The 25,008-nt window shown below is 43.4% G+C and overlaps 1 protein-coding gene across 5 annotated transcripts in view; it reads left to right on the top strand.

Moving 5' to 3' along the window:
• Window positions 1–19,512, top strand: part of GPR19 (G protein-coupled receptor 19) — a 38,991-nt gene extending 19,479 nt beyond the window's left edge. For all 5 annotated transcript variants that reach the window (XM_043882420.1, XM_043882419.1, XM_043882418.1 and 2 more), the window contains exon 4: window positions 16,407–19,512. In XM_043882420.1, the coding sequence (XP_043738355.1) occupies window positions 16,423–17,676 (1,254 nt within the window). In that variant the 5' untranslated portion in view covers window positions 16,407–16,422 and the 3' untranslated portion in view covers window positions 17,677–19,512. The remainder of the gene's footprint in view (window positions 1–16,406) is intronic.
• Window positions 19,513–25,008: the final 5,496 nt, after the last annotated feature.

The following is a 25,008-nucleotide window of genomic DNA, read 5'->3' as shown; positions in this document are numbered from 1 at the left end:
AAATACACCTTTGAATTCAGATACAGGCTATGAAACCTGCCTGGGATGTCAGTGGCTTTAAAGAGCATAGGTAGGAAATTAGTTGCTTCCAGAAAAATGCTCATTAGTGGACTTTTGTCACAGGTTTATCTTATCCCACCATTGCCCAGTGTGGAGAATGTGTTTCTCTCTTATTACTTTTTCCCTGGTTCTATGCACCTTTAGCCTTCAGGAATTGGGATTTCACACGTACACTTATGGTATAGCAGGACAGTGCTTTTCAATCAAAGTGTCAAAATATGTCCCAAACAAAGGGTGTCTGTTGCAAATAATTTCTAGCTAAATAAAATACCAAAGTTTGCTAGTTATTCATTTTTTTAAAAACTTATTATAATAAATTTAAGGATGTCTGAAATTCTTTTCTACATGACTACGTGACTTCTTGGGTTGAAGATTGTAGTCTGAGTGCCAAGTGTTGCACATAATTCTGGATGTGTCTGTAGGAGTATATCACATGTATGGACTCAATGTCACACCTACCTCTGAAGAGGAAGTTGAAAATTGCTGGTGTTGGTGATTTCGGTCAGTCATTGCTTATATGCAGAGAGGATTAAAATAAGCACTGAGAAGTGATAGCAGTAACATTTTAGCTGATAAAATGTCTAAAAATATATGGCACTAAGATATGTTATTAACCATGTGAAACATGTGCAAATACGTGTTCAACCATATTTTTAATCACATCTGACCACATATGTAGTTGCATAATTTGTCCATGAAAAATACATGTGCTGCACATTCAAATCTAGTTTCTCCATGAGCTTGAAGGTGGCTTTCTTGGAAAACCATGATTGAGGACAGTGATGCAGATCAAAATTTACCCAGAGTGTTGATGTAAACTTGATGTGAGACACATGTAAATGCTTTGGAAAAAGAGAAGCTTTTGGTAACTTGCTATTCAGTGCTTATACTCAGTTCTTAATGAATCCTTCACCTTCTTTTCAAAAGGCTGTAGATCACATCTACTGTTCAGCTCTTTGTTTTTAAGTGTAATCAATCTGGTCTTTGCCTCCCCACATCTCTCCTATTTCAGTCTCATGACTAAAGATGTTGATACTGAAATCAGAGAATGGAAATGAAATTGAACATTTCCCTCCCAAACTTGAATTCAACGAGCACACAGCAGCTGTTCAAAAAATGTTTGTTGTAATAAACTGAGTTTACTGAGGTGCAGACTCCGTGGCCAAATTATTTTCTTCAAAACTTGAAAGATCTCATTCTAGGAACAGAGGTGTGAAAAATTGGTAGAGGACAGTCAGGGTTTCTAGCAAGTATTTCTCCTCCCCAAGAAGTCTGGTGTTACCTGGGATGGGAAGCAAATACAAGCGGCAGGTTTTCCTAAACCAGACCACTTCTTGTGAGGAGTCTTCATTAGGAGATTGTTGGCACATCCAGGGTAACTACTGAGTGGGGCTTGGCTGGCCCCTCAGTACAACTCATCTCTCCTTTGGAGACGAGACTAGTGACCTTGGGCTGGACCCCAGCATCCCTTAGCAGCTTCCCTCTCCTCCCATCAAAGTGCACTTTGAGGAGGAGCTCTCCACCAGCTGAGAGTGGTGGCTTATAAGCTAAATGAGTGTGTGTTGCTCATTATGATGTCTGCCCGTCAGTGTTAGTTCCTATAGCGAACATGACCTTTAAAAAAAAAAAAAAAGAAATCATCTGGACCAACTCATTTTTGTTGCAGACGTGGAAACAGATTCAGGGAGATTAATTTACTTGAGGTCCTTACACTGATATAAAAATAAGACCTGGGTCTCTTGATTTGCTGTTCAGTGCTTATAATCAGAATTACAACTTGGGTTTCTCAGCCTACAGTCTGACATTAAAGGTGAAGTAGAAAGTACTACATTCTTCAAGCTTTTGGGGGTTTCTGATATCCTAGATCCTGGTAGGGAAGTGGAAGGTGATAGAATGGCTGGTATGAGTTTCAGTGTTCATACTCGGTTTTATAACAAATCTATATTGAATGTTTCTGTTGCTGCTGTCACAAACGAACACAAATTTGGCCAACATAATCGCAGCCATTGATTAGGTCACAGTTCTGCAGATCAGAAGTCTGGGTGGGCTTGGCTGGTTTCTCCGCTTAGAGTCTCACAAGGCTTCAAGGTGTTGACAGGACAGCACTCTTTGTAGAGGCTCCAGGGCTGATTCCCCTTCCAAGCTCCTATCTGTGGTTGGTAGAATCCTGTGCCTCGTCCTTGTAGGACTAAGGGCGTGTTTCCTTGATGACTGTCAGCTGGGGGCCACCCGTAGCTCCCCAAGGCCTCCCCCTGGTTCTTGTATGTGGGTCCCTCCACCTCAGCCAGAACAGCGTATCAGTTCCTTCTCACTCTTGGAATCTGTCTCTGGCTTCTGTTGTAGCTCTCTGCCATCAGCCGAGAAAGTTCTGTCTCTGAAAGGGTTCATTACTTTGGGCCCCCCTGGCTAATTCAAGATCATCTTCCCATTTTTAGTTGCATAACCATAATTGTCTATGTAGAGTTCCTTTTGCTATTTAGTGTAACATATTCACAGGGATGGAGGTATGGACGTCTTGGGCGGGGATGTGGCATTCTGCCTATTATTCATGTCGTCTGAGTGTGTGCTAAGTCGCATCAATTGTTTCCAACTCTGTGTGACCCTGTGGACTGTACATGTTATTTCCTTTAAATAATGGCAAGGCTCCATCCTACCAGGACAATGGGAAAGTTGGTGACAAACATTCCTAGGATTCTCATCCTCTTTTTAGGACTCGGGGCTCTTAGACACTACAAAAAGAAAAGGTGGCCCCTCTAGTCTTGGATCCCCTCTGATTATAGCAGAGATGTAATTATGGCCTGAATTGTTGTGTGTGCTTGAAGGCTGGTGAAGCTGCTGCATCAGTATAACCCTAACCCACCCCACCCCTGACCTGGAGCAGTGGCCTCTTTTCCAGCTGGGGAACTCCATTCCTTGGACCCACCTCTCTACCTGCAAACCTCCATCACCACCTGTCCCTTACCTGGAGCACAGTGAGGAAGTGAGTCAAGGGTCCCAGGCCTGCCTTTTCTTTTTAATTGCCTTATTTACATGCCATAAAGTTCACTTGTTTTAAGGGTACAATTCAGTGATTTTTGTTAACATTTACAGAGTTGTACAACCATCACATAATCCAATTTCACAACCTTTTCATCATCCTCAAAAGATCCCTTGTGCTCATCCAGGACTCCCCTTTGCAGGACTCCAGGGGGCACAGCCACACTCTTGGTTCAGAGGTCCTAGTATCTCCCTCCTCCCCTGTACAGAAATACAGAAATTCCACGCCCCCCCCCCACCCCCCCGCCACCAACCAGCATCCAGAAAACAAAAGCCAAGGAAGCAGTCTTGTCTCAGGCCTGGTGAGGGAACTCTCCTCTAAGACAAGACAGTGCTTAGGCCTGGGTTCATTCTCAGCAGAGGGCAGGAAAAAAGTCCCAGCAAGGAGCACAGTGCACACACATCAGTGCCTCAGTGACTTACCCTGTCACTTTACCAGGCAGAGGGGTCTTCAGGTTGCACTTACCAACAGGCAGCCACTGACCTCGCGGAGCAGTGACCTTCAGAGGGGTGTCAGACCTCTCTCCTCCATGATTCCTTACCTCTCTTTGGTCGCAGAGCACCTGATGGGCACATAATGGGGAGTGGGGAGGGAGAATGTGGAGCCCCTTTGTGGCACCAGAATGAAAGGAAGTGCCTGGAAGTACTCTGCCCCTCCAGGCCCCGCTTACTCCTTTCTGTCTTCCCTGCCCCCATGTGATGGGGCAAAGAATTCTGAGTCACCTTAACAACAACAGCCTGTCACAAGAGCAGTCCTAAGGCCAGGCCCCAAGGAGCCTGAAACATTGTTCGGGATCTGGAAGGAAGCTGGGGATCCAGTGGTGACCGGATTTCCTTGGCCTGTGTTCTGTCTGCAGCAGGAGTCCTGGCGAGTCTACTGTAGAGGACCCTGGCCTCTGTCTCTGCTTCTCCTGCCTCCATAGCTTCCCCAAGTCTTGAAGCCCAAGAAAGGGGCCTCCTGCCAAGCTCTTACAATAGCTCTTTTCTTTCATACAACTTATAACAACTCACTGTCTTTTGGGGGGGGGGTGTGCTGGGTTTTCATTGCTATCTTTCTCTAGGCTTCGAGGGTGGGGGCTGCTCTCTGGTTGGGGCGCGCGGGCTTCTCATTGCAGTGGTTTCTCTGGTTGGGGAGTGCGGGCTTCTCATTGCAGTGGTTTCTCTGGTTGGGGCGCGTGGGCTTCTCATTGCAGTGGTTTCTCTGGTTGGGAAGCGCGGGCTTCTCACTGCAGTGGTTTCTCTGGTTGGGGAGCGCGGGCGGCAATAGATGTAGCGCGTGGGCTCAGCAGTTACAGTGCACGAGCTTAGCTGCCTAGCGGCACATGGGATCTTCCCGCGCATGCGTGCTTAGCTGCCTAGCGGCACATGGGATCTTCCCGCGCATGCGTGCTTAGCTGCCTAGCGGCACATGGGATCTTCCCGCGCATGCGTGCTAAGTTGTTTCAATCATGTCCGACTCTTTGCAATCCTGTGGACTATAATCTGCCAGGCTCCTCTGTCCATGGGATTCTTCAGGCAAGAATACTGGAGTGGGTTAATGTGCCCTCCTCCAGGGGATCTCCCCGACCCAGGGATCGAACCTGAGTCTCTTATGTCTCCTGCGCTGGCAGATGGATGCTTAACCACTGGACCACCAGGGAAGCCCACAACTTACTGTCTTTATTTGTGCTTATTTCTTACTCTTCTCTCCACCCCTCCACAACTAATTAGACTATGACCTTCATGAGGGTAGGGACACAGTTTTGCTTGCCACTGTATATCCAGTTCTTAGCAAAGTACGTTCTGGCACATTGTATGATCTTACAATATGTTTATGGAATGATGAATGAATGAATAAAGATGGGCAAAGAATCTGAAGAGACATTTCTCCAAACTTATATGTCCAGGTGCCACCTGGATAGCTCTGCTTGAATATCCAATAGGAATTTAATTCAGCCAAAATAGAATTGCTGATTTCCAGTTCCTCAGACTTTTTCTTTCTGCATCTCAGGTCCTCAAATTTAGGAATCATCTCCATCCCCTACCCCGTCACACATCAGCAAATCTTGGTGGCTCTTTATCCAATATGTTTTCAATATCCATCTACTTTTTCCACTTACACTGCTACCGCCCTGGTCATCATGTACCTGGGTAATTGTTAAGAGCCTCTTAACTGTTCTCTCCTCGTCTACTCTCAGCCACCCATATAGCAACTAAAGTTGTATTTTTAAAACACAAATCAGGTAATACTCATATTCGTCCATTGCTTAAAGCCCGCAATGGATTTCACTGCAATAAGAATAACACCTGTGCCCTACAGTGCTATATGTGACCTGATCCCTGCCTACATTTCTGATTATATCAGGTACCATTTTCTCTTTTGAGCTATGTGAAGCACATAGCTCAGTTGGTAAATCATCTGCCTGCAATGCAGGAGACCTGGGTTTGATTCCTGGGTCGGGAAGATCCCCTGGAAAAGGAAATGGCAACCCACTCCAGTATTCTTGTCTGGAGAATCCCAAGGACAGAGGAGCCTGACAGGCTACAGTCCATGGGATTGTAAGAGTTGGACACAACTTAGCAACTAAACCACCACCACCACCATTTTCTTCCACATTCATATACTCTAGCCACATAACAAGCTTGTTCCTGCCCCAGGACCTTTGGACTCATTGTTCCTTCTGCCTAGAATGCATTCTGATTTCCACATGGCTGACTTCCTGTAAATGGGGTTTTAGCTCTAGTATCATTTCAGAGAATCCTTCTCTGATGACTATCTGAAATAAGACCCTGCATTTAGAGGCAAAAAATAGAAAACTAGAATCGCTTGGACTGCAAGGAGATCCAACCTAAAGGAGATCAGTCCTGGGTGTTCATTGGAAGGACTGATGTTGAAGCTGAAAGTCCAATATTTTGGCCACCTGATGTGAAGAGCTGACTCATTTGAAAAGACCCTGATGTTGGGAAAGATTAAAGGCAGGAGAAGAAGGGGACAACAGAGGATGAGATGGTTAGGTGGCATCACCAACTCAATGGACATGAGTTTGGGTAAACTCCGGGAGTTGGTGATGGACAGGGAGGCCTGGCATGCTGCGGTTCATGGGGTCGCAAAGAGTCAGACATGACTGAGCGACGGAACTGAACTGAACAGAAAACTCAAAAGGGCTTAAGACGTCAAGGACTACTTAATAAGTAGTCTGAAGGCAGGTGTTCTGGCAGCTCCATAGTGTCAGAGCACTGGGTGGTGTCTTTGAGAATCTTAGGACTTCCCTTGACCCCATAAGATACCACCAATTGCACTGATATCATTATGTGGCAGTTTACAAAGGCAGAAAGTGAGGGATAGTCAGGCTCTTAAGAAAGAACACTCCCGACATGCCCTTTTCATTTTATTAAGAAAGATTTTTTCACGGGCCTCCCAGCACCCTACAAGGAGGCTTACTTTTGTCTCAGTGGCCAGAGATGATGATGTTGATATGACCACTGCTAGCTGCAAGGGTTGGTGGGAGGTGATTATTTTTCCTTGTCAGCCTCTGGAGACAGGAAGGCAGGTGAGGTGTTGGGAATGACCACTAGGTAACCAGCCAACCACCCACTTGCCATCCCTTTCCTGCCCAATCTGGACCTTCATTCTGCTTTATTTTTCTCCACGGCACTAAGCATTTATTAATTGTGTACTTTTTCTTATTTAGCTATGTAATATTGTTTCTCCCACTAGAGGAGAGCGAGAGCTCTAGTTTACTTCTGTATCTCCAGCAATTAGCCCGATCCTGGCTCCTCACAGATTATAAAAATTATTGGATAAACGTGTGATTGAGGGCTGCTGTGTATATTACTGTCATAACAAAGTGGTCATTTCATAGGGTGACGTTTATTGCCCTTGGTTTCTTTCGCATTTTATCTGACCACAGACTGTGAGAGCAGTGGAGAGACAGGAAGTGTTATCCAAGCTTCCACATAGATCCCTACCGAGTGGCAGTCGGGATGGGAAATACTGGATCGTGTCCTTTATACATTCCCCCAAAGAGGAGCTGGTGTGACCTAACATTTCCTCCTGCAGCTAGGTCTACAGGGAGTTTGGGGAGGATTGCCACTTGTGATCAACATAAACTTCCATGTGGGTGAAGCCTGGGCTCCTTTCTGTTGGACTTCTTTGGGTCAAGTATCTCTCCATTGCCACCCATACCTACACAAAACTGTCAAGTCGGTGAAGTTTATCTTCTTCAGCTTCAATCTTTCACCCTCCATCCATCCCTTCCCACAATATAACACCCCATCTTCATTCTCTCTAGATCCTGACTGTTCCTTATGGTGTTTGCTTTTGGCATCTCTTCTGTTTTCATTTTCACTAAGATCATAGCTCTCCAAGATAGAAGGGGTCTCAGATATCACCACTGTTCTACTGATAATGTGTTTTAAAATTTACTCTTTAAGAAGCATTTACATTTTAAATGGAACTTTGGTGCTCACTTCAGCAGCATGTATACTAAAATGGGACTTTGACCCTAAAAGAATGATGCTCTAATGGTGAGAGAAGCAGAGGGGATGGAAGCCCTCCTGATTCCTGGAAGTCACACCAAGGATGCTGACTCTGTTTATTTCTAATATTTTCAGATTTATGTGGAAAACAAAAAAAGGTAAAGGTGATAAAAGAAGAATGGTGGTGGTAGTGGTTTAGTTGCTAAGCCGTATCCGACTCTTGCAACCACATGAACTATAGCCCACCAGGCTCCTCTGTCCATGGGATTTTCCAGGCAAGAATACTGGAGTGGGTTGCCATTTCCTTCTCCAAAAGAAGAATATAGTTCCTTAAATCTAGATATCTAGAATTTCTCACCAGCAATGTCATTATTTTGGGATATTTTGTGATGTGGTGTGTGTGCTTAGTCGCTCAGTCGTGTCCGACTCTTTGCAACCCTATGGACTGTAGCCCACCAGACTCCTCTGTCCCTGGGATTCTCCAGGCAAGAACACTGGAGTGGGTTGCCATGCCCTCCTCCATGGGATCTTGCCAACCCAGGAATCAAACCCAGGTCTCCTGCATTTGTGATGTTAGAAGAGGCTTTTTTTGAAAACCCTTCCCTGTTCAAAAAAAATCATGTTCTCCTTGAAAGCAGAACCAGTATTCAAACAAAGAGAAAATGTGCCACATCTGATCTCAGGAAACTGCTTGATCTCAGTTGGGAGACATATTGAAAGGCACAGACCTGGAAATATTATGGAGAAATACTTGTATATATTATATAACCAGAGGAAAGAGAGAAGGGCACTAGGGAAAATTTCAAGCTTATAAATCACAATGCCAGGAGTCTCAGATGGTGAAGAAGAAACTTAATTTTCACTGGAATTATGAGGTTCTTTTGCAATTATTCAGAATTACCTAAAGGAAATAATTTAAGTAGGATAGAGTCTCTTTGCTTTTGAGAAAGACACAGTCAATCCAGTTATATTATCAATACATATTTTGGTTCAGGGTATAGGAAAAAGTTTCATCTGACAAGAAGAAAGTGAAGTCGCTCAGTCGTGTCCAACTTTTTGTGACCCTGTGGATTGTAGCCTACCAGGCTGTTTCTGTCCATGGGATTCTCCAGGCAAGAATACTGGAGTGGGTTGCCATTTCCTTCTCCAGGGGATCTTCCCGATCTAGGGACTGAACCCAGGTCTCCCACATTGCAGGCAGATGCTTTACCCTCTGAGCCACCAGGGAAGCCTTCATCTGGCAAATATGTCACACACACACACACAAAAGTCCCCAACTTGAAGAAACTTGGAGAAAGGTTATGTTTATTTGGACCTCAGTGACTTCCCCCTTAAAAGTGGTGCTGTCAATGATGAGGTATTTAGGCCCTTGACAAAAGCCATTCATCCTTAACAATGCTAAATTATGTGACCAATGTTAGTAATATGACTCTAAGTTGTGATGTATGCTGTGGTTAATAAAATTTGCTTGTCATATGGCTTAGAAGACTTTTATGGGCTAAAAGTAGTGGTAATATTTTCAGCACTTGCTACATGTCAGACACCAAGCTAGGTGTGTTTTAGAACTATAGTAGGATAGCACTTACTGAGGGTCTCGTACCAGACAGATTGACTTGTGATAACTCATTTAACTCCTGAGCATATATAATCTCATGTAATCCTCATAATAATCAAATGAAATAGGGACTAATTATTCTCATTTTCTGGACTTCCCAGGTGGTGCAGTGGTAAAGAATCCACTGGCCAATGCAGGAAATGCAAGAGATGCAGGTTCAATCCCTGGGTTGGGAAGATCCCCTGGAGTAGGAAATGGCAACCCACTCCAGTATTATTGCCTGGAAAATTCCATTGACAGAGAAAACTGGTGGGCTACAGCCCATGGGATCACAAAAACACAACTGAACAGATTCTCATTTTACAGATGAGAACACTGGAATCAAGAGGGTTAGATAACTTGTTTTGGGTCACACAACTAGATAGTGAGTGACAGAGATAGTACTCCTACTTCAGTCTGCTTCAAAGCCTGTGCACATAACCACTTTGCAATAATCCTATATTGTGAGCTGAAAAATAAGTGTCTCTCAGCAGAAGATTATGTTCTAGGTGTGTAGGTGTGTCAGATTTAGGTAATAAAAATATAGGACGGGACATAGTTATGTTAAAAAGTTATCTGTTATTAATCTGAAATTCATGCTTAACTGGGATTCCTGTGTTTCATCTGGCAACCCTGTCTGTGTGGCACATTATGAGAACATGTCTTCTCTTTCTGGTTTTCCTGTTCCCCCACCACAGTCATGCTGGTGGCTACCTGGGCCTTATGTGGTTCTATGAAGTGCTTAGCTCAGTGTCCACACCAGAGCCATAGCTCAGAGCCAGGAAGCGAGATAGGAGCTAAGGAAGGTTCCAAAGAACCCATGTGACCTCCTTAGCCATTTGTAAATTCAGGGATGTGTAAGTTCAGGACTTTTGGATAGGTTGGTCTGTGAACTGCCCTACTGGAACTGGTGGGCGGATAACTACTGGCTATTTGTGGTTGTTGTCAGTCTCATGGTGCCACTGTTCCTACCTTGGCTGATTCATGATGCCAACATGATGTTATTGAGCTTGGAATTGGGAAGGAATGTGCTCTGAGGAGCCCCATGCAAGCTAGTCCCAGCCCACCTCTGTTCCAATCTTATATGTAGGCAAATCAAGCCTACAAAACAGTGAAAGGTTTAAGGCACCATCATATTTCTTAAATTACAACAATTAAAATTTAAAAGAGAATTTCCTACTTGGGGTGATACTGAATTGTTCAGACTTTTTCTACACTTCGATTCAAACTGAGTTCTGCTTTCATTCTACCTTTGAAAGGCAGCAGTCAGTCATCTGATAATGAATTTTCAACACTTTCACATTCTTTATTATGAAGAAAGGCTGTGTTTCCAGACCAGCATGACTACTGCACTTTTGATGCTAAGCCTCCCTGCAGTATATAGTGGGAGTGATTTTTTTCCCCCCAAATGTTCACTGTGTCACATATTTCTGAGCTAGCATATTGAACAGATGTATCTGTGGGTTGCAAGAGTCTGTGGGGGAATTTTATATTCGTGTTTGATTGAGAAGTCTGTGTACAGCCAGTTTGACCCTCCAAATTTAGATCCAGCCCACTGTGGCTCCTCTGGGACATGAAGTGCCAGTGGTGGTTAAAATCATGGGCTTTGGAGCAAGGCAGTCTTGGGTGACCACTTTCCAATTGTATGACCTTGGGGAAGAACTTCAGTTTTTTCATTTGAAAAATAGGGCTGATAACATTACCTCTTTCTCTGGAAGGGCTCTGCATATGAAGTACCTGACAGATAATAAGCACACACACAAAAAAAGTACTAACTCTTGGTGGTATTGATGCTACTATAACTCCTGTCTTCATTGCAGTTAATCTCACTACTCATTAACCACAGGCTGTGTGTCTGCTTAGGTGCAGCAGACACTTCTCATTCTACAGAAAATGTTTCCATTCATTTTTTCCCCAACCAAATCATATGTAAATTTAACATAAAATTCTAATTTGCCATAGTCTTCCTGTATTATGGGAATATCTCTGAATCTGTATAATTTCAGGAGGGAAAAATAAATCAGTTGTTAGGGTTTTCTGAGTCTGGAAGAAACCTACCCAGCATTGATACACTTATCTGGGAATAGCCTCTGGCAAACTGTGAAGTTTATCGTCTGTGCCCCTCTGATTCTTTTTTGTAGTCCTCTGATTAGTATCTAATCATTCATATGCCCATCAAAATACAGTTTTCCAAAGGTTAGTTATGGTTGTTATTCATCATGATTCTCATTCAAGCATAGAAATGAACATAATGTAAAAAATCATTAACTTATTACTGAAGGAACCGATGAGATAATAAGGTTGCTTCTAAGAGCATTTGAATAAATGGATATTTCTAGGGATTTGGGGGGGGTGCTATTTGTTTGTTTCTTTAAATAATGTGAGCATAAAATTGCTAGGAGGCACAAAACTGGTTATTGTCCTACAGGGCAATAAATCTATATAACCTTTGGGGTTATTTTTTCTCCTAAACAAATTTGCATGTTTACATGTAATGTCTGGGTGCTAGTCATATTGTAAATAGCAAAATCAAGAACAGATACATTCTTCCAGAGAATTAAATAATCCTTGGGGAAGCCCATGTAACAGTCTCCTAGCATGATATTAAAAAATTATGCTATGCTCTCTGTGCCTTATTTTCAAATAATGGATAATTTTTCTTAACATATCTACCCATTTATTCAGTAAACCTTTATTAATATCTATGTGCTACAGGGATATAGAAATAAAGACACAATCCCCGTCCTTACGGAATTCATAACCCAACGGGGGGAGATAGTACTCAAAATAAAAATTACAATATGAAGTGACAGACATATCATTTTATATATAGACACAAGGTCCCATCATTACAAAGGTCGTTCACTCCCTAGCTCTATACCATGTCAGATCATCCACCATTTTCCCCACCTGTATATTAAAACACATCTCTTTGAGCCCAACAGATGAATAATTCCTGTCTTAGATAATATAAAGATATATATTAATAGGGGCCCTCAATCTCAACTGAATCGGGTGTGTCATGTGGTAATCTCAGGGCTGGTTGGGAAGAGACAGGATGAGCTGGAAAGAGGTGAAGAAGGCTTTCCTTGCTAAAACTACTGAATATGGATGACCCAGACACAACTACTAATTATGTAGCCCCTGTATTTCAGAAATACTCCCTTAAAGATATATTTATTTCCAAATTAATGGAGCAGGGGAGAGCTTTCTTAACATTTACTTTAGCGTTCTAGAATTTGGTTATAATATGGCAGACCATGTTTTCTGCGAGTTGGTACAGGAGGCTGTCTGAGGTCACCTAAACTGCCTTTGCTCGCCCTTAAATGAGAGCTGACCTGGGTGACTTGTTTCACCTGCCCTGCTCTCTTCAGGAGCCATGTTGCCCTGTCACCATGGCCACCAGCATTCCAGCTCAGGGAGAACACACAGGGATTCTGTATCTCTGCTTGTAATTCTCCTAGCAGAGCCACCTAGAGTAGGAGGCCTGTATTTCAGCTCTCTGTCTTTATGGAGTCAATTCATTCAATAGCTAATAAGCTATTATTAATGTAAAGAACTTCAGTGGAAGCTGTGGAGCATGAACAAAGAATAATGCCCTTTTCCCAGGACCCCATAGTTAATGGGAGAAGACAGAAATGTGGAAGCAATTCTAAAGCAGTGATTGTTAATCCGGGCTGCACATTGGGATCACCTGGGGAACTCTTGAAACCTCGTGATGCCCAGGCTGCACCCCAGAGCAGTTAAATCCGAATCCCTAGGGAAGGACCCTAGCATCAGCATTTTGTAAAGCTCCCTGGGAACATCCAGCTTGGCTCTAAAGCAAAACAAACCAGGAAAAGGAGTAACAAAATGCCCTATGAAAGAGGGATCCACAGCCATTCTGCATATGTTAATATTCTTACCCACCGGGTGACTACATTTCAGCTCATGAATGTGGAAAATGTAACCTCTCATTGTAACCACAGGAAAAATGTAGGTCAGTTTGATTGTAGGGCATTTAGAGACTGTATGGTCTGGGCAGTATGGTCTGCAGAAAACTATACCTCTAAGAGTCTCTTGGACTGCAAGGAGATCCAACCAGTCCATTCTAGAGGAGATCAGTCTTGGGTGTTCATTGGAAGGACTGATGTTGAAGCTGAAACTCCAGTACTCTGGCCACCTGATGCAAAGAGCTGATTCATTGGAAAAGACCCTGATGCTGGGAAAGATTGAGGGCAGGAGGAGAAGGGGACAACAGAGGATGAGATGGCTGGACGGCATCACCAACTCAACGGATATGGATTTGGGTGGACTCCGGGAGTTGGTGATGGACAGGGAGGCCTGGCGTGCTGCAGTTCATGGGGTCGCAAAGAGTCGGACACAACTAACCGACTGAATGGAACTGAACTGAAGGGGAAGAGGCCCCCAAAGGTCAACCCGAGAAGGATGACCCCCAAGTTATTCCACATGCTGTCTCTCCCTTGGAATGTTTGGGACGTTTTTGTTGTTGTTCTTTTTTAAACCCTTGTCTTCCTGAAGAAGGGACCTTTATCCTCCAGGTCCCCGGCTCACACCTTGGTCTCCTTTGTGAAGTCTTCCCTTTTCTTCCCTTTTCCAAGCAAAGTTGGGTCCCTGTCTTTCTCTGGCACTTAGCTCCTTATCTGTCAATTATAATTATTATAAAATTTAGTTATAATATGGCAGACAGCTTATTTATACATTTACCCTTTTACTGGCCTTACTTTTCATTGGTTTTCCTAGCACTCAGCATAGTTTCTTGGTATACTGAATGAGTACACAGAGATGCAGCACTTTAGGTCCAGTCAGAAAAGTCATGCCATCAATCAGGTGAGACCTAGACTCAACAACTCCTCAGGCTGTCTTGTCCCATTTCTTTTTCTTATTTGGCCACACCCCACAGCATGTGGGATGTTAGTTCCCTGATGGGGGATCAAATATGCCTCCCCTGCAGTGGAAGTGTGGAGTCTTAACCACTGGATCACAAGGGAAGTCCCCTTGTCCCGTTTCCAGGAGGGTATGTGTGTGTGGGGGGGTGGGGGCAGAGGGGGTCGGACACACTCGTTATAAAGCTGCAGGAGGAAAAAAAAAAAAAAAAAAGCTGCAGGAGGAAGGGATAGAAGAAGGCCCCCATAGCACATCAGTGGTGGTGGTGGTGGTGGTGATTTTGAGTTTCATCTGCAGAGTTTTGCTATGAGAGGAAGGAAGAAGCAGAAGGAAGTTCAGAGGCTTCAAAGTGTGTGTGGAGCTACGGAAAATGCCCGTGCCACCAGCTCCTGTTTTATTTAGGCCACAGGCATTCCCCCACAAATTTAGAACAGCTCTTTCTCTCTGGGAATGTTGCTTGTCTCTTGTATTTTTAAGCTTTAAGTTCAGTTCAATCACTCAGTCGTGTCCGACTCTCTGCAACCCCCTGGACTGCAGCATGCCAGGCTTCCCTGTCCATCACCAACTCCCGGAGTTTATTCAAACTCATGCCCATTGAGTCGGTGATGCCATCCAACCATCTCATCCTCTGTCATCCCCTTCTCCTCCTGCCTTCAATCTTTCCCAGCATCAGGGTCTTTTCCAAAGAGTCAGTTCTTCCTATCAGGTGGCCAAAGTATTGGAGTTTCAGCTTCAACATCAGTCCTTTTAAACTTTAAATCTTTAAAAAAAAATTTAGGTTTTTTTTCTTTTTTCAATGTTGTAGGTTTTGTACACATAAAGGTGGAGATGATTTTGATTTTGTAAGGATGACACACATGCATTACAGATTTTCAAGGACAGTGCTAATTTTAGATCTTATGTCCTGATTTCAGACTGTGTCCTAATTTTTTATATGGGAAGTGTGGTTGCTAGTCTTACAACTTACTATCAACCAGCCAGGCATGCTTAAAGGTCTTTTAGTTATTAAAATGGCTAATTACCTTATGTTTCTCTTTAAGAAATTTAGTAGGGCTGCTTCATGGACAAAAAAGCCTTGAAGGGAACATGAACCTGGCCATTTGTACATCACCCTGAGCGCCAGACTTTTGTTGAATGGGGTTTCTTGGTGAGGACAATATATATTAACATCCTCTCCCTACCACAAATCACTGCAAATATCCTTCAAGGAAAAATGGGTCATTAGGAACTGTCCTTTGACCCCACAGAGACATTTCTTTGTGAGGTGTAGTGACAGCCGCCCCCAAGAAGGGCAAGAGGCAGAGCCTGTTGCTGGGGCGCCCTCCCTGTGTCCCGGCCCTTGTTATTATGGATTCAGTTGCTGTGCTTTCTCTTTCTGCTTGCTAGATTCAGACCAAATTAAACCTTAAAGATCTGACTGCAGCCAAAGTCACCTCAATTTTAATTGAATGGCTCACAATGATACAGTGTTTTTCCCTGTTAAAAAGTGTAACTTTATTCCCCTAACTGAATATTAGTAAGAAAAAGTTAAAATAAAGTCTGGGTAAAGTTAGAGTTGATTGCTTATAATCATCTGGATGCCATAAGGTTTCTAGCAACCTGGTTTTACATTCATTAGGAGACATCTTGTACATTCCCAGTCAGTGTCATTTTATGAAACAGTAACAGTAGCATCAAATATGTCATCGATAGGTGGCACATCATCTTTTGGGGAAAAATAGGCTGTTTTTGTGTCATTAAATGAGGAGCTACTTCTGGCTCACGTCAAAGTGTTACGTTTGCTCCATGTGCTTCCACGATGCTTCTGTAATGGGAATTCTGCAGTAAGTGAGGACAAGGTCCTTCCCAGTAGCCAGCCAGTCTGCATTCAGATTCCTGTTAGCTATTTCCATAGCTGATGTCTGTGTTTCCATCTGCCCAAGTTTTCCTCCCTTGCAGCCTCACTTCTTTAGTGTTAGGACATTCAGGAACTTCTCATATGCTTCCCAGAATTCCAGCAGTTCTTCATTTGGGGGTAAACCCTAAAAGTGAGCCAGATCTGAGATCCCTACCCCTCTGCGATCCCCAGCACATGAAGGGAACAGGGTCAGTGAGGACTGGGGCTTGCTGTGCGTTCCACCACATTTGACGAAAGTCAGGAGAGAGGGGAGGCCAGGAAGACCCTGAGCTGGGTTCAGCTGAAACAGCCCTAAAATGAAAGAGAAACAGGGCCAGAGCTTTTTCTGGGTAGTAGTCATGTTTTCCTACCAACGCACAAGTCCTCCTTGACAAATGACAGTTGACCTAAGCATCCTAAATCATTGTTAGCCTTAGGAATCAATCCTTGTAACACCGTTTTAACAGGAGGCCTCATTCTTCTTTTCTTATCCAGAACTAAGAGGGGAAAAATGAATATGGTTTTTGCTCACAGAATGGATAACAGCAAGCCACCTTTGGTTGTTCCTACACTGCTGGTGCCTCTTCACAACCACAGCTGCGCAGAGACGGCCGCCCCTCTGCCAAGCCAAGACCTGACGGAGCTCTCCCCAGAGCACAGCTGGAGGAGCAACAGGACAGATCCACAGTATGGACCGAACCCTGGCGAAGTGGCCACAGCCAGCATCTTCTTCGGGGCCCTGTGGTTGTTTTCTATCTTTGGCAATTCCCTGGTGTGTCTGGTCATCCACCGCAGCAGGAGGACTCAGTCCACCACCAATTACTTTGTGGTCTCCCTGGCATGCGCTGACCTTCTGGTCAGCGTGGCCAGCACGCCTTTTGTCCTGCTGCAGTTCTCCACCGGCCGCTGGACCCTGGGCAGTGCCGTGTGCAGGGCCGTGCGCTACTTTCAGTATCTCACCCCGGGTGTCCAGATCTACGTGCTCCTGTCCATCTGCATAGACCGGTTCTACACCATCGTCTACCCACTGAGCTTCAAGGTGTCCAGAGAGAAAGCCAAGAAGATGATCGCCGCATCCTGGATCTTCGAGGCGACCTTTGTGACCCCTGTGTTGTTCTTCTATGGCTCCAGCTGGGACAACCACTGCAACTATTTCCTTCCCTCCTCTTGGGAGGGAACCGCCTATACTGTCATCCATTTCTTGGTGAGCTTTGTGATCCCGTGCACCCTCATAATCTTATTTTACCAGAAGGTCATAAAATACATTTGGAGAATCGGCACTGATGGCCGAACAGTGAGGCGGACCATGAACATTGTCCCAAGGACAAAAGTGAAAACAATCAAGATGTTCCTCATTTTAAATTTGCTATTTTTGCTCTCCTGGCTGCCTTTTCATGTCGCTCAGCTGTGGCACCCCCATGAACGAGACTATAAGAAAAGTTCCCTTGTGTTCACTGCTATCACGTGGATATCCTTTAGTTCCTCAGCCTCTAAACCTACTCTGTATTCCATTTATAATGCCAATTTTAGGAGAGGCATGAAAGAGACTTTCTGCATGTCCTCGATGAAATGTTACCGAAGCAACGCCTATACTATCACAACCAGTTCAAGGATGGCCAAAAAAAACTATGTCGGCATCTCAGAAATCCCTCCATCGGCCAAAACTATAACCAAAGACTCAATCTATGATTCGTTTGACAGGGAAGCCAAGGAAAAAAAGCTTGCTTGGCCCATTAATTCAAATCCGCCAAATACTTTTGTCTGATTTCTCAGAATTCTTTCAATTATTATTATGCACCAGAGGCTAAAAGTTTAACTATAAAAACAAGCTATTTATGTATTTTTTCAATCAATTTTCTGATGGAAATGTTTTATTATGTAGAATGCACTCACTATTGATTTTAGTTTTTGTCTTTTTTAATTTAGCTGCTTTCTGTTTTACAGGTAGCTTTTCACCTTGAGCTTATTTATGGTCAACAGTCCCTTTACTATTTTAGTTATGTGCATTAAAAAAAAAAAAAAGAATGCTTTCTGACTTTTTATTTACTATTAGGTCCAAAAAGCATAAACAGTCTTTGATTGATGATTCAACCTGATTTTATTGTTTCCTTTTTCTCCTCCCTACTGAATTTTTATTAACTATAGGCTTCTGTTCCAAATCAAATCTCCTGTGTGACACATTTCAGAGACTTGTATTTCTTCTACTGAGCAACATTTAGGAAGTGTTAATATTTTATATGTTTTTATATTACCTTCTGTCCAGATCTGTTATGGAGAGCACTCCATATGTTAGAATATACTAGAACTTGCCCGGGTAGCCTTCTGTGATTGAATTTTAATGAAGATGCTTAGGGAAAGAAAGCTTATTGGTTGGCCTAATTTCTGTCTCTTTCTGTCTCTCATTCTCATTCTGTCTTAAAACCAGCTGATGATGCCTTGCAGCATTTGAAGTTGCCGTGCTGTTTTCCTCACATCCAGGCCCATCTAGGCTGTGTCTAGGATGCTTACCTCCCTTCTGAGTCAAATTCAAGCAATGTGCAGGGAACCTGGCTGGGAAAGCCCAGAAAATGCCAATGGGAGTCACGCAGATGCCTTTTCTCTGCGATCTGCCACTCAGGCAGACACCTTCCGCTGCCTGGCGCTGCCCCCAGACTCTGGGACAGCAAGGGCAAGGAGCAGGTTCTTCTTTCTCCTGAGCATGTAGACATGAGGCCATTTCTCCAGCCAGTGCTTCCTGCCCCTCATCTCTCTCTCAGGACCCATGATCATACCCTCGCCAAGCTCACAGTCCTCTTTGGCCAAGGTAACTCAAGATTTTCTTCTGGTTGCCGGGTCTTCCATTATTTCAAACCCAGGATGAGCACATTTAAAAAATGCTTTGTTTAAACAATAACAGGTTTACAGACAAGATTGGTGTGCATTTTCACACCCTAGTGAACAAGAATTGCAAATAATAATATCAGTAGTTCAGCAACTTTACCTGCATTGTCTCATGTCATCCTCTTAAAAAAGCCTGTGATGTTCTTATGACCATCTCTGTTTTATAGGTGAGGAAATCGGACCTCAGCGTTATGGGACTTGCTTAAGTCAGAGTGTGGCTGAACTGGTTTTCACACTCAATCCCCTAGCTGCAGGTCTGTGGCTCTTTCCTTGACATGACAGGTGTCTCTCGAGGGAACACTTGAGCAGTCAAGCCGATCCAGACCTCTGTGGGCCTAACAGCTGCTGCCTGGGTGAGAATCTGAGGTCTAGGAGAGCATGATGTTCTTAACAGGAGAGCCGAGAAATTTGGTGAGCTGGCCCCCACCTTTTCCTTGGCTGTGGCTGGGTTCCTGGGCTCCTGGTGCTGAACATCTGAGATTGGAAACAAACTGGTATTTCCTGTCTCACAGACACAGGGAAACAAGACACAATTGGGCTTGGTTTTGGGGGGCAAAGAATGAGAACAATAAAATATTCTATCCACAAAACATTATAGAGCTGATGTGTTCAGGTGGAGGTGCTGCCTTCAATCAACCAGGTCAAAAGATAAAAAGAATACCTTGTATTTTTTCTTCCTTTTCTTTCTTCTCCACATATGATACTCAAAAATGACAAAGTGAGTCAGAGCTTGATGTCACTTGACCCTTGACTTTTTCGATTCATAGTTGTTAAAAAATAGAAGAGACCCTGCAGTACTTTTATTTATTTTTAAAAGTTAAATTCTATAAAATTTGATTTACTTTAATTTTATTTATGTATATATTTTTGGTCTCGGTTAAACTGAAAATGACTAGATGATTACTAAACTCTGTTCTGTCTTTAATGTTCTGTGAGTTACCCCAGTGGGTGGAAATTCAGTGAGAGGATCTAATGCAAAGTCTTATTGAGATCAGTTTTTTAGAAAAAAATCCCCCCAAATAATAACAAATAGAGTTAATCAAATCACAAAAGCAAGAGCTCTAAAGTCTCAAGACCTATGATAATTCAGCTATATTTTCTCAGCATGTTGTTAATTCACTGTACTTTTTTAGTTTAGTTTAATATTTAGGATTCCTGTTGTCTCACTTGATCCTGAATTTGGAGGAAACTGGATGTAATGTACAGATTAATAAAGATTTTCATAAATCCCAGCAACACAAGGGCTTCCCAGGTGGCACTAGTGGTAAAGAACTCACCTGCCAGTGCAGACTTACGAGATGAGGTTCGAGCCCTGGGCTGGGAAGTTTCCCCTGGAGGAGGGCATGGCATCCCACTCCAGTATTCTTGCCTGGAGAATCCTATGGACAGAGGAACCTGGAGGGCTACAGTCCATAGAGTCGCACAGAGTGGGACACAAATGAAGCAACTTAGCATGCATGCACTCAGCAATACAAGAACAACATTCACCATAACTCATTTACCTGCCAAGCACCGGAGTTTAAGTCGCAGGGAGGCAGGCTATTGTGGGGAATAAGAAAACGACTTCAGTCTCCTTACCAGGCACATGATGAGGTGCATCATGAATATGGACTCATATGGCCTCGAAACAGGAATTCAAAAAAGCTAATGATGGGGAGCAAGGTTCCGAGGAGAGCAATTCCCTGGAGCCAATTCCAGGTGCCCATAAACTGTCAGAGGAAGGGGCAGGGCTGCAGCCTTTTAGGTAGGATTCAGGTTTCTCTTTCTAATCTTCAGTGAAAGCAGCAGACCCGCCAGCCTGCTGCTGCGAGTCCATCAGCTTTCCCGTGGACCTTCCCTCACAGGTTTCCCCAAGGTGCCTGGAGCCAGGGCTGGAGCTCTGGGCCACTGCTCTCAGCAAGGACAATTTACTCACTGGGCCTCCACCAAGCACGTGGGGAGCAGAGTCAGTTGCCAGATAAGGTCGGCACTTCTGCCTCTCCTGTGGGCACAGTGCCTCCCTTCACCCCTCCAGCCTTGCTGCCACCTGCCAAATGCACTTTGAAGCAACAGAAGCAAGATCTGTTAGAGCTTCTGGACCAGAGTCAGCTTCCAGGTTATGCTCCTCTACAAAAACCACACATGAAAAAAGCAAAGAATTAGACTTGTAGAGTAGAAGGAATGGGACGTTGGGAGACCTAACCCAAATCCCCGATTTTTAGAAGAGAAGATTAAGTCCAAAAGAGATCAAATTAGGGGGAAACTACAATGCCTTCTGCCAACCAGTCCAACATTCTTTACATTCACCATCCTGCTGGCTGTGGCATGATGCGTTCATTGGAGAAAAAAATCTTCACTGTGTTGGGAAGAATATGAAGAGAATAAACAATTGCCCACTGTTCAGTGAACCTGCTGATTCTCTGGAACAGAGATGACCTTTGTGTGCTAAGTTGCTTTAGTCATGTCTGACTCTCTGCGACCCTATGGACTGTAGCCTGCTATGCTCCTCTGTCTGTGGGGTTCTCCAGGCAAGAATACTGGAGTGGGTTGCCATGCACTCCTCCTGGGGATCTTCCCAACCCAGGGATCAACGTTTCCTGCATTGGCAGGTGGGTTCTTTACCACTAGGTCCAACCTTAGAGAGCTGTGATTCAGTCCAGTTCAGTTGCTCAGTTATGTCTGACTCTTTGCGACCCCATGGACTGCAGCACGCTAGGCTTCCCTATCCATCACCAACTCCCGGAGCCTACTCAAAACTAATGTCCATCGCTTAGAGACAGTGGAAAACTTGGTCCCACCGTTTTGCAGATTGACCACTTGGTGGCACTGTGGCCAGAGGGCAGAGCCCAGCAGCTCTTCAAGGGACCCATCACTGGCGATTTCGGGGGAAGTCCTCATCTCCTAGCAACAAGACAGTAAAAATTGCTGAGCACCCAGAAGCAGCTGCAGATTAACTAATCAGTCAGTGTGTTCAGAACACAAAGCATCTAAACACTGCAGGAAATTCCAAACTAATTAATACCCTTTATAGGCGTGAAGTCTTGTCAAAATATTATTTTAAACTCATTTTACAAATGGCGGCATTTTCGAAAACCTCATTGTCTCGCAGCTGCACCACCCACACTCATCAGGGGCCTCTCTCTTTTTCCCTTTTATCATTTGAGAATTCACAGATTCCATAGCAGTGTAACCTAGACTTTCCCTAAAAGTAAATGTTCTTGTGTTCCTGGTAAGTAGGCAGTTAAATTTATTTTAGGTTAAATTTATTTTCAGCCTGTCTCACTTCCCTTAGATCCTCTAATTTTTTGAACCCCTACAATCTGGGCCATTTGGAACTTTTTGCTCAGCTGGACATTTCTGTTCAAAAGCTGTCTTCTCAGAAGACGCCTCCTTATTATTTTATTTTAATGGAAGTATAGTTGATTTACAATGTTGTGTTAGTTTCAGTTGTACAGTAAACTGGATATGTATATATGCTTTGTAAGATTCTTTTCCATTATAGGATAAGTTATTGTAAGATATTGTAAGATACTGCATGTATCTTACATATATACCGGCCATACAGTAGGTCCTTACTGTTTGTTTTATATGTAGTACTGTGTATCTGTTAATCCCAAACTCCTAATTTATTCCTCCTCCTCCTTCCCCCTTTGGTAACCATGAATTTGTTTTCTATGTCTGTGAATCTATTTCTGGGTTTTTTTCTTTAACGTAAAAATTTTTATTGGTAATTCCATTTCACTTGTTGGATTAAAGTCAGATTTTTAAATTTTATTTTACTTATTGTTTTATTAATTTTTATTGTAGTTGCTCTACAATGTTGTTTTCATTTTATATTGGAGTATAGTTAATTTACAGTGTTGCAATAGTTTCTGATGTACAGCAAAGTGATTCACTTATACATATTCATGTATTTATCCTTTCTCAGATTCTTTTCCCATATAGGTTATTACAGAATACTGAGTTCCCTGTGCTAGACAGTAGGACCTTGTTGTTTATCTATCTTATATATGGTAGTTTGCGTCTGCTAGTCCCAAACTCATTTATCCCACCCCATCCCACCATTCCTCTTTGGTAACCTGTAAGTCTGTTTTCTGAGTCTGCTTTTGTTTGTCAATACATTCATTTGTATCTTTTTTTAGATTCTACATATAACTGTTATCATATGATAACTGTCTTTTTCTGTCTGACTTACTAGAAGCAGCTTGTTTAAAAGTATTGCTTTAAAAATTAATCAAAAAAAAATTAATCAACCCTAATGAGTCATGGAATTAAAACTCACCTATAATTTGAAGAATGTGTGATTTTAGTTCTGCAGGAAAATGACCCCCAGAAATGCTGGGCTGTGGTGACGAGTGCGTGTGTAACATATCTGGCTTCAGGATTGTGATTGCCAGTCTGGAAGCTTGAGAACATCGTCTGGTTTCAGCGGCAGGCAGTCACTAGAGCAGTTCCAGCTGTTTGCCCACAACAGCTAGACATGAGATGAAGGGGGTCTTGAATGAATACCCTCTGTTCTGTTTCCCTGTGATATCTTCCAAAGAACGGTCTCTTTAAGGAGACTATGTTCTACTAGCAGGACCCTGAGTGTGCTAGACAGAACTTGGCTAGGATAACTGGGCAGCAAAAAGGTACATGTGAAGAGTTGTAAGGTGGAGAGGTTGGAGGGGCACAGTGTCTTAAGAAGAATGGATTTATGCTCTGTTCATCAGTTCAGATTCATTTAAACTTCTGGGCTATTTGATTCTCCAGGCAGATGCACTGTACTTGAATGACCCTTTAAAAATTAGTAGAAATTGGGCCCAGGACTCCAGTGACACCTCCAGACAGCAACATTTTCCTTAATCACAAGTATGATGGTTGTTTTCAAGGGCTCTTGAATCAGGTTCTGTGTTGAAGCTCAGGTTCTGCTTACCACCTATTAACCAGCAAATTATTCTCAAACCCCAGCATCTCTATTTTTAAAATGGGGGGAAATAAATGTCTACCTGTATTATCTCCAGGAAAAACAGAACCAGTAGGACATAGATGACAAATAGATGGATAGATGACAATATTTTAAGAAATTGGCTCTTGTGATTAAGGCGGTTGGCAAGCTGGAAGTTTGTATGGTGGGCCAGCAAGCTGGAAACTCAGGTAGCTGCTATAGTTTTGAGTTTGAAATCTGTAGGGCAGGCTATTAGGCAGAATTGATGCTACAGCCTTGAGGCAGAATTTCTTCTTAGGGAAACCATTTTTTGCTCTTAAGGTCTTTAACCAATTAGATAACCAATATTATCAAAGATAATCTTCCTTAAGTCAACTGATTGCAGATCAAAGGGCAACAACAAAATACCTTCGCTACAACACCTAGATTACTGTTTAATTAACTGAGTGCTCCAGCCTAATAGAATTGTTGTAGTAATAAAATGAGCCCAAATAAATCCATGTCAATCATTCATTCAGTGCATTACCAAACACACGGAAGCCCTCAAAAAAGGTTTTCTATTGTTATTTCAAGTTATTTCAATTTAGTCATTGCTAACCCAATGGATCTGTTTCCATTTTCAAGTTATTTAGCACCTATTGCCACGTGCTAACTCTTGTAGAAACAGGTTTTTAATACGATTCTCAGATTGTGGCATTATTTTCCTTCTTTAGCCTTTTTTTCTTTTTGAGCCTTGCTAGGATTTTGCACACTGAAGGTGGAAAGAATTGGGAGAAGGAACTTGAATGGAAAGAAGGGAGGTGACAGTTACTATTCAATCACCCCAAGGGGATTTTTTCCGCCCGAGAACTATTTCTTTAGAAGGTACTTGTGTGTGCTCAGTCGTGTCTGACTTTTTGCAACCCTGTGGACTGTAGCATGCCAGATTCCCAAATCCATGGGATTTTTCAGGCAAGAATACTGGATTGGATTGCCATTTCCTCCTCCTTCTGGTCCCAGGGATAGAACCTGAGTATCCTGAGTCTCTTGCATTGCAGGCGGATTCTTTACTACTGAGCCACCAAGGAAGTTCTATTTCTTAATAGAAAGTGAAGTTGCTCAGTCGTGTCTAACTCTTTGCGACCCCATGGGCTGCAGCCTACCAGGCTCCTCCGTCCATGGGATTCTCCAGGCAAAAATACTGGAGTGGGTTGCCATTTCCTTCAGGGGATCTTCCGGACCCAGGGATGGAACCCAGGGATCGAACCCCGGTCTCCCACATTGGAGGCAGACGCTTTAACCTCTGAGCCACCAGGGAAGCCCATTTCTTAG

Source organism: Cervus elaphus, chromosome 22 (genome assembly GCF_910594005.1).
Source record: "Cervus elaphus chromosome 22, mCerEla1.1, whole genome shotgun sequence".
Taxonomy (NCBI): domain Eukaryota; kingdom Metazoa; phylum Chordata; class Mammalia; order Artiodactyla; family Cervidae; genus Cervus; species Cervus elaphus.
The sequence above is the reverse complement of the archived record's forward strand: the minus strand, read 5'-3'. Positions and strand labels throughout refer to the sequence as shown.